Source organism: Eulemur rufifrons, chromosome 21 (assembly GCF_041146395.1).
Source record: "Eulemur rufifrons isolate Redbay chromosome 21, OSU_ERuf_1, whole genome shotgun sequence".
Taxonomy (NCBI): Eukaryota; Metazoa; Chordata; class Mammalia; order Primates; family Lemuridae; genus Eulemur; species Eulemur rufifrons.
The window spans coordinates 5,217,817-5,230,171 of NC_091003.1; the positions used below are offsets into that span (position 1 = coordinate 5,217,817).

The 12,355-nt window shown below is 44.8% G+C and overlaps 1 protein-coding gene across 1 annotated transcript in view; it reads left to right on the top strand.

The window, feature by feature from the left end:
• Positions 1 to 205: 205 nt before the first annotated feature.
• The window catches only part of VPS37B (VPS37B subunit of ESCRT-I), a 30,705-nt gene continuing 18,555 nt past the window's right edge, over positions 206 to 12,355 (top strand). The window contains exon 1 of the mRNA XM_069497340.1: positions 206 to 328. Within this exon, the coding sequence (XP_069353441.1) occupies positions 218 to 328 (111 nt within the window). The 5' untranslated portion in view covers positions 206 to 217. The remainder of the gene's footprint in view (positions 329 to 12,355) is intronic.

Sequence of the window (12,355 nt, forward strand, 5' to 3'; positions counted from 1 at the left end):
CCTTTAGAAGTCTAAGGGTCGCTGACACATGCCCCTCCTCGCGCCCAGCCTGCCAGGTACGCAGCGCGCTACGTCACGTCCGCCCGCCCGGCTGGCGATGACGTCACGCCCCAGGGCTGGCGTCACGTGCCCCCCCGCGGGGGGCGGGTCTTGAGGGCGGTGCTTCCGGTCGGCGGAGTCTGGCGGCGCGAGCGGCGGCGGCTGCCGAGACGCGGGGATGGCTGTCGCGGGGAGCGAAGCCCGGTTCGCCGGGCTGTCGCTGGTGCAGCTCAACGAGCTGCTGGAGGACGAGGGGCAGCTGACGGAGATGGTGCAGAAGATGGAGGAGGTGAGCCGAGCGGGGCCTCGGGGCGGCGTCTGCAGGGCCTGGGGTGGGATTCGCGCCCCGAGCGGTGGCCTGAGGCGGAGACGACCGCGGTGCCTCCAGTCGTGTTGAGGGGACTGAGACGAGAAACGGAGTGGGGGTGCTTGGGAAGGGGTTCAGGAGCCGGGGAACCGTGACTGGTGCTTGGGCGGGGTGGGGGGCCTGAGACGGCGTTCGGGGAACTGAGGGGACCGAGACGGGGGCTGAGGCGGGAAAATGGGTGCCGAGACGGGGCTTGGGGAGCTGATCGGGAGTCTGAGACAAGGTTTGGGGGCTCTGAGGACCCAAGGCTGGGTCTGAAGGGGGAATTAGAGAGTCTGGAAGGGGGATTAGGAGTCTAGAGGGCTATGTTTGAGGCTGGGGGGACGAGGAGGGACTTGGGGGAATCTGAGATTGGGTTGGCAGGGGTAGAGTGGGGAGAGGGCTAGGTCTGGGCAGGAATTGGGGGGCTTTAAGGGGAAAGGTTGGGGCGTCCAGGAGGACTGAGGCCGTTATTGGGGGTCTAAGAATAGGTTTTGGGGGGCCGAGTGGGTTAGCTGGATATGATTTTTAGGAGAGGATTGAGGATTCCAAGATCTGTTTGGGAGGCTGAGAGTCTGTAGCTGAGTCTAGTAGCTGTTTCTGAGGGGCTTTAAAGGTTGGTCAGGGGTCCCCAAAGTTTCGAGGCAGAAGATCATGGAACGTACATAGGCAGGGTAAGGCTTGAAGGGTCCGTGTGTCTGAGGGGTTCCAAGAGTGCCCCTGGAGTCAGACTTCATTTGGCAGTGGCCTTAGCACAGTTATCCCTCCCTGGGTCTGTGGATGAGCCTGAGGGGCAGCAGCATCCCTGTTTTTGTAAGGGTTGCCCCCCTCCGTGGAAGAAGAAAATGTGGGAATTCTAGTAGGGCTGGCTTTGCATCACGGGTGTCCTGCCCCTATGGGGCAGTTTCTGGGGAAAGATAAAAGAGGGGGGTGGGGGCTGACCCCCCCCACCTCTGCTCCTGGAGGGCCCTGCCCAGCTCTGAAAGGCACGTGCCCGCCCTGCTTCTGGTTATCTTCCTCCATATGGTGTGGTTTGCTCTGGGGGGGGGGGGGGGGTAACTGACATCATCAGATTTGCAGCGGGTTCTCCCTTTCTCCCGAGCCCTTTGGACTTTCTCCAAAAGTCCGATCTTGAGTTCAGGTCTCCTCTAGGCAGGTGGACCCAGGCTAATCCCAGCTCTCCCTGGCCCACCAACCACTCCTACTCCTTTGTCTCTGAAGTCTGAGCCTTCCCACGCCTACAGTGTGAGCCTCTGGCCCAGAAGCCGGTGTGGGGGCTTTTGGCTTTCTTTCCGAAGAGGGATTGTTCAGCACTGAGCCAGCCCCCTTAAAAGAGGGCTTGTATGGAGGTTGCACATTCAAAATCCCTGGAAAACCCTCAACAGATCATTGTCCGGAGCTACAGAGAGGCCACTGTAGTAAGATGGTATCAGTCTTTCCATTAATACACCCCTTGTATTCACGGGCTTTGTAACTTGGCACATATAACGTTGCTCCGAGATGCAATTTACCCCATTTATGGTCTCCATGTGGCACTTTCCATTTTAGAGAATAATAAGTGACAAAATCCATCTTTCTTGACTCAATGAGAGTTTCATGTCTCCTAAGAACAAATCTTTGCTTAGTTTCTCTGCTTTTCAGTTGCCGGGAGACCTTTTGTGGATTGTCAGCAGGGTGTCTTTCTAGTTTAATAATGAAATGATAGGTATATTTTTCTAATGTGTAACACTGCAAGTTATTTTGGTATATGTGACTGTTCTGTTTCAGTAAGAACAGAGTACTGTAGTTTTATTGGTAGAACATTAATAGAAATCAGCTGCCTTTTAGTAGAGGGAAGATTGTGGAAGAGTTAATTCTACTGAGGCTGTCAGGGACAGTCTCTCTGTTTCCTCCACCTACGGACCTGGAGATTATTTTTTAAAAGGAAAGGTAAATTAATCTAGCAGGATTTTTTTTTTTTTTTTTTAAGTAAAAGTGACCTTTATACCAGAGTACCCTATAGAATTATTGAGGACTGACTCCACTTGATTAGACTGCATAGTTCAAGTTAAATTACTCAGCAGTAGTTTGCTTTTCTGGGTGTAGTGCTTTTAAAACAAGGAAACTGAACTTGAAAACCAAAATGCCTTAGGCAGCTCACCTAGCCAGGGTCACTCTCTGCAAATCCTGTTGCCCTGGTCATGCGTGGTGCCTTTCTCAAGGATTGGGTGTAACATGGACAACTGAAATTTTTGGCCATAGTAATTTCAGTCACCTGGTAGTGATCTGAGTTGGTTTATTTTGGGGTGATTGTGGGACACATTTGAAGAGAATATTTTGTGAACTGTCTACTCTTGACCAAATGGAACATTTATGATGTGTTGTTAAAAGAACATTCGGGCTTTGGAATCATACACTCCAGGCTGGACTGGGCTACTTCCTGTCTGTGTGATTGCAGGCGAGTCACTTCACCTCTCTGAGCATCTGTTGGAAAAGAGTTTCCCTGAGTTGATGTGAGGATCAGGTGAGGGTAACACCTGCCAGGTGATAACAGTGAGACCTGTTAGGTTAAGTACTTAACACAGCCCATAGATGGGTTCAATTAATAGTAATTGCAGTAATTAATAATTACTTATAGTTCTCTTTTTTGAAAGATTACCAACAATCATTTATACCAGGTCATCCTGACAAGTTAATAGCGTTTCATATCAAGAATTTTAAGTAGATTTATTTGCTATTAGCCTAAGGAACATTTGCCTTTCTATGGTCAAAATGATTATATATTTGAGTAGGTCTAGGATGAGATGGTAAATGGAACAGGACTTTCACAGCATAGAATCTTTTAACCTGAACCAAAGGGTTTTTTTTCTTTCTTTTTTTTTAATTGGCAGAAGGAAGTGTTTTAAATTGTAGAGTAAGGCTTCTCTAAGCCTGAGGGGATATTTTGTGGCGGCTGGAAAGTGTGGCTAGGGCTTGAAGGCATTCGCTGTTAGGTTTAAATGCAGCTGTTCATTATGCTTCACTTACATTGTTTTAATTGTGGTGTGTGAATTTTAGTGCAGCTGAAGACATTAAAATGATGTCGGAGCTATAAACATTCTCGTTTTCTGGGCCCGTATGTTAGTCTGCCTTTTCCTGTTCCTCCTGTTCGTTATGCAGTTCCCTAAATGTTGTGTATCCATAGTCATCTTACGCTCCTTTCCTTTTGCTGCGGGCTTATGTTGCATATGCACACATTTTTATTTTTATTTAAAGTTATTTTTACATGGCAGTGGAATGTGCCTCCTTCTGTCCACATTAACCCCACTGGACATGCAGGGCACTCCCTTAAAAGGAACTGTCGCTTAGGGGATTAGGCAGCTAAACCAGACCTCTTGGGTCACGTCTCCCAGTGTGCTCTGTGAAGAAGTGCTGATTGGTTGGTGTTAACTAAGGATCCAGATTCGGTATCTTTGTTCCTGTGGCAAGTGAAAATGCCCACATGCACAAATGCTGAGGGTCTGAAAGACAGATTGTTCTGTGGAAAGTAAAGAGCTCTGGTCTGGAAGAAGCTGTTTCCCTAAGGCGTGTTAGGGTGTGATTTGTGTGTGGGGCTGCAAAGCTACTGCATGAATCATAATGGCTCATTGAAGTGTACTGACCTTGCTTTAAATCCAGGGACTGCTTCCCGTGCATACTCTCTGAATGCAGGGGAGACTTGGATTTAAAAATCTAAAAACGCCAAGATTTGAACTCTTTGACTATAATTCTGCTGGAGTTTGTTCCTATCCATATTGTATAGTCATTATTATACATGTAAAAGCTTTATCTTTTAAATCTTTTTTTCCATGTTTCCATGGACCTAGCACTTTGACTCTTTTTTTTAGAGACATGGTCTTCCTCTGGTGCCCAGGGTGGAGTGCAGCTGCGAGATCATAGCTCACTGGAACCTCAACTTCTGCACTCAGGCAGTCCTCCTGGCTAATTTTTAAATTTTTGTAGAGTTGGGGGTCTTGCTGTGTTGCCGAGGCTGGTCTTGAATTCCTGGCCTGAAGTGATCCTCCTGCTTTGGCCTCCCAAACTGCTGGGATCACAGGCATGAGACACCTCACCCAGCCCATTACTTTATTTATTTTTGATTTTTTTTTTTGAGACAGAGTCTCGCTCTGTTGCCTGGGCTAGAGTGAGTGCTGTGGCATCAGCCTAGCTCACAGCAACCTCAAACTCCTGGGCTTAAGCAATCCTTTGGCCTTAGCCTCCCAAGTAGCTGGGACTACAGGCATTCGCCACCATGCCCGGCTAATTTTTTCTATATATATTTTTAGTTGGCCAGCTAATTTCTTTGTATTTTTAGTAGAGACAGGGGTCTCGCTCTTGCTCAGGCTGTTATTGAACTCCTGACCTCGAGCGATCCACCCGCCTCGGTCTCCCAGAGTGCTAGGATTACAGGCGTGAGCCACCGCGCCCGGCCCCAGCCTATTACTTTAACTCTTGAGAAAAAATTACTGTGCCCAGGAATATTTTCTGAAATTCAGCTTTATCTCATTTTATCTTTTTTTTTTTTAGAGGAGGCATCAAGATTTCAAGGAAAGAGCATAGCTAAGAGTTGCATGACCTTGTTTAAGTGACTTAAACTCTCTGGGCTTCGTTTCTCCACCTATAAAGCGAGGATAGTAATAATGCCTGCCTTTTAGGGCTCTTGTGAGGTTAAGTGTGATAACAGGTGGAGAGGATACTTGGCACAGAGCAAGCATTTAGTAGAGGCTAGATCCCTTTCTTTTTTTTTTTTTTTAAAAAAAATTGATTTAATTAATTTTTTTTAAAGAGACAGTGTCTTGCTCTGTCTCCCAGGCTGGAGTGCAGTGGTGCAGTCATAGCTCACTGTAACATCGAACTCCTGGGCTCAAGTGATCCTCCTGCCTCAGCCTCCCAAATAGCTAGGACTACAGGTATGTGCCACCACACCTGGCTAATTTTTTTTAATTTTTTTTATTTTTTGTAAAGTCGGGGTCTCACTATGTTGCCTAAAGTGATCTTGAATTTCTGGCCTCAAGTGATCCTCCCGCCTCAGCCTCCCAGAATTCTGGGATTACAGGCTTGAGCTACTGCATGCAGGCTAAGAGATTTTTAAAATTTTAATAAGAGATTTTTAAAATTGTTAGACTGGCTTAGATGAAATTTGATCCACTTAATTTACTTAATTGCTCTTCTTTTACATTTACTGAAAGTACAGTGGGGGCGGCCTAGCACAGTGGTTGCTGGCTTTTGATACCAGCAGTGCAACCTTTGACAAGCATTCAGTCTTTTTAATTGCAGTTTCCTCATTGGAAATAAAGGAGATATTAACAGTAACCTACTTCATAGGGTTGTTGGGTAGATTAAATGAGATTAGTATCTAAGATGCTTAACATGGTACCTAGCACAGAGTGAGCACTTAGTAAATATTGGCTAAAAGGCATAGTATCCTTGCTGCCAAAATAGAACATTCCATTTCAGTTCTGCAGCTGTTGAGTACTTGCTATGTGCAAGGCATTGTAAAGGATAGAAACACGAGTAGGGCATAATCCCGATACTGAAATTTGGGAATAAAACAAGTACACAGATATCTACAAAACAAGAGAGAATAAGAGGTATGGCGTTTCATAATGGGAAGATAAAAAGAGTTCTGGACGATATGGATGGTGGTGATGGTGGCACAACAATGTGAATGAACTGTACGCTTAAAAATGGTTGAAATGGGCCAGGCTCCATGGCTCACGCCTGTAATCCCAACACTTTGGGAGGCTGAGGCAGGAGGATTACTTGAGGTCAGGAGTTGGAGACCAGCCTGGGCAATAGGATGAGACCGTCTCTACAAAAAATTTTTAAAAAATTATTAAAATGGTAAATTTTATCATATATATTTTACCACATTTTAATTTTTTTCAGAGACAGGGTCTTGCTCTTTTGCCGAGGCTAGAGTTGTAGTGGTGTGATCACGGTTCACTGCAGCCTCATACACCTGTGCTCAAGGGATCCTCCTGCCTCAGCCTCCTGAGTAGCTGGGATTGCAGGTGTGCACCACCACACCTGGCTAGGTTTTCATATTTTTTTGTAGAGATGAGTTCTCGCTCAGACTGGTTTCAAACTCCTGGCCTCAAGGGATCTTCCCATCTCGGCCTCCCAGAGTGCTGGGATTACAGGCATGAGTCACTGTGCCTGGCCTTTACCACATTTTTAAAAAAAGAGAGTAAGAAAAAAGCCAGATGTGAATTATAAATGACATTGAAGGTCAGATGAAAAAAAGCTCTCTGGCTTAGGTTCCCAGTGTAAGAGACAGACTTTGGTAGGTGGCTAAGTTTTTAGAAAATAAATTGTTAAATACAGTAATGCCTACCAGAGGGTATAGAGAATGATATGAGGAACATTGTGTACCTGCCACCCAGTTTAGGAAGTAAATACTACCAACCCAATGAAAAGCCCCACCTCACCCCCGCCCTGTGTGCTCTCTCCTGAGCATGTACTTCCCCATGTCCCCCAGCCACTGTCTTGGATTAGGCATTTATTTTTCTAAGTAGGATTTTGATAGACAAAAATGGGGGCTCAGGAGGAAGTGACAGCATGAGCACAGGCACAGAGGCAGGAAAGCAGGGGACAGGTTGTACGACTAGTGAGTTCTCATCTGTTTGGCCAGACGGGATTTGCTTATGTGTAGGGAAATGACAAGAAATAAGGCTGGTGAGGGCAGAGTGCCAGGGCGTGAGCTCCATGGCAATTAATTTGGTAGCAAGGAGCTTCTGTGACCATTTTGGAGCAGAGAAGCAGTCGGATTAGATTGCACTTTAGGAAGATTAATCTGGCAGCAGAGTGTGGGCTGAATTGACGTGGGGAGGCTCAGGAAAACCAGGCTGGAGGCAGAAGTGAAAGTGCAGGTTAAGAAATTAGGATTTGAGCTGGGGTTGGGGGAGAGGAGAGGCAGACCAGCTAGCTGGACTCGCTCCCTGCTCCCCCTCCCTTGCTGACCAACTGGAGGAGCTCATCAGCTTTCCCTTCCAAAGCGCTCTCCCCCCTCTTCAGTCACAGCCACATAGTCCCTTAGCCTCTTTGTATACCTGTTCTGTGGCACTTGACACACACTTTGTAAGTCACTTCCCTGTGTCCCTGACTGGCTTGCGGGCTCCGTTTTGTCTCGTTTATCTTGGCGTCCTTGGCACCCAGCACATTGCCTGGCACACAGAATGTACCCAGTTCATGCTGCTGAGTGAGCGCAGATAACCGGGCTTCAAGTGGAAGTGAGGAGGAGAAGGAGCTGAGAGTGGGGAGGGGGTTGGGGAGGTCATTGAGAGCGTGTTAGGCTGGGAGTGAGGGACAGGCAGGGCACCACTCCACAGCACTGTCCAGCAGGCAGTTGGAAATATGTGGTTCTGGAGCTCGGGAACAGCCTGCTTGGAGGTGCACACTTGAGCCAACCTCCCCAAGTGCTTGTTGAAGTCAAGGAGACTATAAAAGATTGAGAGACTAGCAGGAGTAATCAGTGGGTTGGGAGAGGGAAAGAGGTTCCACGGAAGGAAATGGAGAAACGAGTCCGATGACCTAACATCCTGTTGTAGACTGGCCGGAAGAGGAAGCCTGAAGTAGACTGCACTGTTTGAACCTCACCAGCCATGTGCAGAATGGTGGTGCTTTTGAGCTAGGCAGTGCCAACCTGGTTGCTTATTTGGCTTTTATTACAGTATTTGTAGCAGAATGTTGCTATGGGGACTCATGCCAGGTACGCAGTTCAAGGTTATCTAGGAAGAGCTGGGTGTCAGCCACTGTTCCCAAAGGTAGTCTCGTCACTGTGGCTCAGAACATGCTGAGACAGGAGTTGTCCGTTGGTTTATTTCCTTTCTCAGCTATGTGAGTTTACAGAGTGCATCATTATTCAGGAAAACTGTCTTAGCCAGTGGTACAAAAGCAGAGGAACGTTCTTTGTAGAATTTCTTCCTACGGAAGAATGGAAGTGGAGGGGCGCCTTTAGCTTTGTCTGTAGGTTACATTACAGTGTGTCAAGGGAAAGCTTTTAAAAGTATTGTCATGGAATTGTGAGGAACATTGTTCATTACTATGTCAAAGAGTCTATGTGAAAAGTGGATATTTGAATAATTTGTTATATTTCAAGCAGTGTCATAGTTAATGTTGCTTTTAAATCAAACCTTTTATCATGTCAAAGTTAACTAATGGCACCCTGAGGTTATATTTACATCGGTAGCCCAGTGCCTAGGATGGTGGAGGGACACAGTGAGTGCTAGTTCATGTTTGCTGTCAGACTGCAGTTTTCATGAATGCGAACACAGCTGAGGTCAAGGAAGTTTATTCATTTACCCAACCTTTATGGAGCACCTGTTGGGTACTGCTTTGGGGATGTGAAACCAGTAAGCCACAGTTTTCGTGGTTTAGGATCGTGCAGGTGTACAGAACCCGATCTCATAAAACGATGTATGTGTGAAACGGCAGTGATGCCTACAGACCCTAGTGGGGGGATCACAGGCCTTAGGGGGTTTGGGGTCAGCAGGGAGTGTTTCCTGGAGGAGATGGATGACTCATCAGCTGTGATTCAGAGGATGAGTTAGAGTTAATCAGGTAATGAGGGAGAAGGGCTGCCAAGTATGGGAGAGGCACAAAGAAAGGCACAGAGGAAAGAAGCCGGGAGAGTGTGCACAGGAATAATACAAGGTTTGCTGCAGCATGGGGGCCCGGGCAGGGTAGAGTGGGGGACAAGGCTGGAGCGTCAAGAAGAGACCAAATGGCTTCATGTGCCTGTTAAGGAACTTGGACTTGATCCTCTAGTCAGGGAGCCGTTGGAGAATTGAAGCCAGGGAATGCTGTGGTTGGTCACACTTGCCGTTTATGTAGACGATTCTGGCAGCCCCGGGAAGGATGGATTGAAGGGGATAAGAAAGCAGGGAGGTCAGTTAGGAGGCTGAAAGATAATTGATAAAAGTGATCTTGGGCAGCCAAAATACCGGACTTCAAGGACATGCTGGACTCATAGCAAAGCCTGCAGAGTCTTTGCATACAGTTTGAGCAATAATTCACTTGGCCATATGGTTTATCTGTCAGTGGCAAATTTTAAAAGGGTATAGGAAAAAACTAATAGAGCCAGTAACATCATCAAGAAATAAATGACAGAAAAAGAGGCAACAAACATCATAAAAGCTCCACAAAAACTGGAAAGTGAACTCTTAAGCATAGTGGTTAAGACAGGCTTGGGTTGCTAGGAAATTTGGGGGCAAGTATTTAACCTTCCTAAATGTCAGTTTCCTCATCTTTAAAATGGGAGTTAATAATACCATCCTCATTGAGTTATTCTGGTGATTAAATAAGATAATGTTTGTAAACTGTTTTATTATACCATGCTTGGCAATAGTAAGAACCCAGTAAATGGAAGCTGTTTCTGTTGTTAATACAGTGGTTTGGGGCCATTTAATTTAGGGTAGTTTTTCCCTTAGAACCCTAGTTTTGTGTGTGTTAATGGTGATTGCATTAAAAAGGGTTCCGTGGTAGGTGTACTTGGGAAACCAGTCAGCTAAAAGAGGGTTTTGTTTTGTCTCTGTCTTCCTGCCAAGGTGGGTGGTGAAGCTCCAGAGGGGTGTGCATACCCAGTATTTCTCATTCTCAAACTTACTCCATCCCAGACCTCTTGGTGGAGAATCACATGAGACTGCATCTCTGGAGAATATTTTGGCAAATGGTTGTTTAGGGGATAAATGTATCCATCTGCTTCTCTAGCCCAGGGATATTGGTAATGATATTCATAGCAACAATTTGTTATCATCAAGAAAAGGCTACCTTAGTTTCGTGTACTCTATTTAAGAAGGCAGGGAATTATACAGTATTTTTTATTTCTGATCCCAACTAATCAAATGTTTAAAAAATATTTTTTACATGTTTATAATAGAAAATTTGGAAAATACGGAAAACTGTAAAGAAGAAAAATATAATCACATAATAAAGCATTTTGGTTTTTTGTTTTCCCCCATTGGGATGATACATATACATATATATATATTTTTTTTTTTTGTATACCGGGATGATTCTGACATAGCATTTTTGTATTTTTGGTTTGTTTGTTTTAACCTAAAGCTATATTTGGGACATTTTCTTATTTTTTATCAGAATATTTATTCTCAGAAGACATGATTTTTAACAGCTACATGATAATTGATGTGGATATGTAATAATTTATGTAACCATTTCCATATTGGATATTTAGGTGCTTTTATTTTTTGCTGTCATAAGTTATAATGAAGTTAACATCTTTGGAATCCGTTAAGAATAAATCTGATAAAGTGACCAACATTTAACTTTTTTTTTTCAATGAGTTAAGCCTTAAGTATCTAGGCAGTTCTTTTAGGTAGAATATCTGCTACCCTACATCAGATGTGATTATAGTGTTTTATTATGAAATTTAAGTAGAATAATGTAGAGTACCTGATTCTCCTTTGACTAATCTCAGACTGAAAAAAAAAAAAAATCCCATTATTAGATTTTTCCAAGATAGCATTTTCTCATTTAAACTGAACAGAAGATGAGTAGTTGCAGTCATGTGAGAGTAAATTTTATCTGTTGAACTCAATTCCGAGTCAGGTATTGGAAAGTTCATGTCATGATGTATTTTAAATGTAAAAGGAAAATTGTCAACAGATACGGTCTTTTTTTTACCTTGAACTCCTGGGCTCAGGTGATCCTCTTGCCTCTGCCTCCCGAGTACCTGGGACTACAGGCACACACCACCACACAGGCTCATTTTTAGATATTTTTGGTAGAGGTGGAGTCTCACCATTTTGCTGAGTTGGCCTCAAATTGGTGGCCTCAGGCAGTCCTCCTACCTCAGCCTCCCACAGTGCTGGGATTACAGGCGCGAGCCGCCTCACTTGGCCAAAAAATATAATCTTAATAAACATGAGTCCGAGGTCCCCCTGGATAGGCATTTTCTCATTTGCTCCTGTGTAAAGACTAGTCCAAAAAATTTTCAGACATGAATTTCTTGAAATTGTGGTTAAAAGGAAATAGATATGAGGAAAAAAAAACCCTGAGCTCTTACTAAACAAATGAATGTTTTGGTTGTTGATTCTGGCCAGAAACCACTAATAAGAAAATCAGAGTTTAAAAATTCTGGCTTTGGGCCAGGCACGATGACTCACGCCTGTAATCCTAGCACTCTGGGAGGCCGAGGAGGGTGGATCACTCGAGGTTAGGAGTTTGATACCAGCCTGAGCAAGAGTGAGACCCTGTCTCTACTAAAAATAGAAAGAAGTTAGCAGCCCAACTAAAAATATATACAAAAAATTAGCCGGGCATGGTGGCGCATGCCTGTAGTCCCAGCTACTCAGGAGGCTGAGGCAGGAGGATCGCTTGAGCCCAGGAGTTTGAGGTTGCTGCCAGCTAGGCAATAGAGTAAGACTCTGTCTCAAATAAATAAATAAATTCTGGCTTCCATAGACTTTTTTTGGTGTGGGTGGAGAGGAGGGTCTTGATTTTAAAATTACCGTAGAAACTATTAATTGAGCTCCCTTCACCTAACTAAGTGTTCTAGTAATTGTGGCTCCATTCCCTCGATTTTAAATATAGTGACTGACACCTTCCCCCCATGACCAGGTGTCTGGCCTTTTCTGCTCCCACACTGGAGTTGCACACTTACTGAAGGTCAAATGTTGGCTCCTTGACCTGTTCATTCTGGTTTTATTATGGTAATTATGCAATTTCATTAAATACTGTAGCAACTGATGAACCATGAATGAAAGAGAAAATTCTCTCTGTGAAAACTGTACACTGAGTGCTTTGGAAAGAGTGAATTATTGATAAGTTTGCTGGTGAATGAGGTGTGGACTAGATTGGGAAGAATGAAGAATTCCAGAAGGATTCTGCTCTCACATTGCTTGTCCAATGTCTGAAGTTTTCATGCCACATGAAAGGATGTGGTTTGTGCGAAAAAGAACTCTTGGAAAGTGAGCTAAAGGACCCATTCTCTTAAAAGGCCTTTACCTTAAA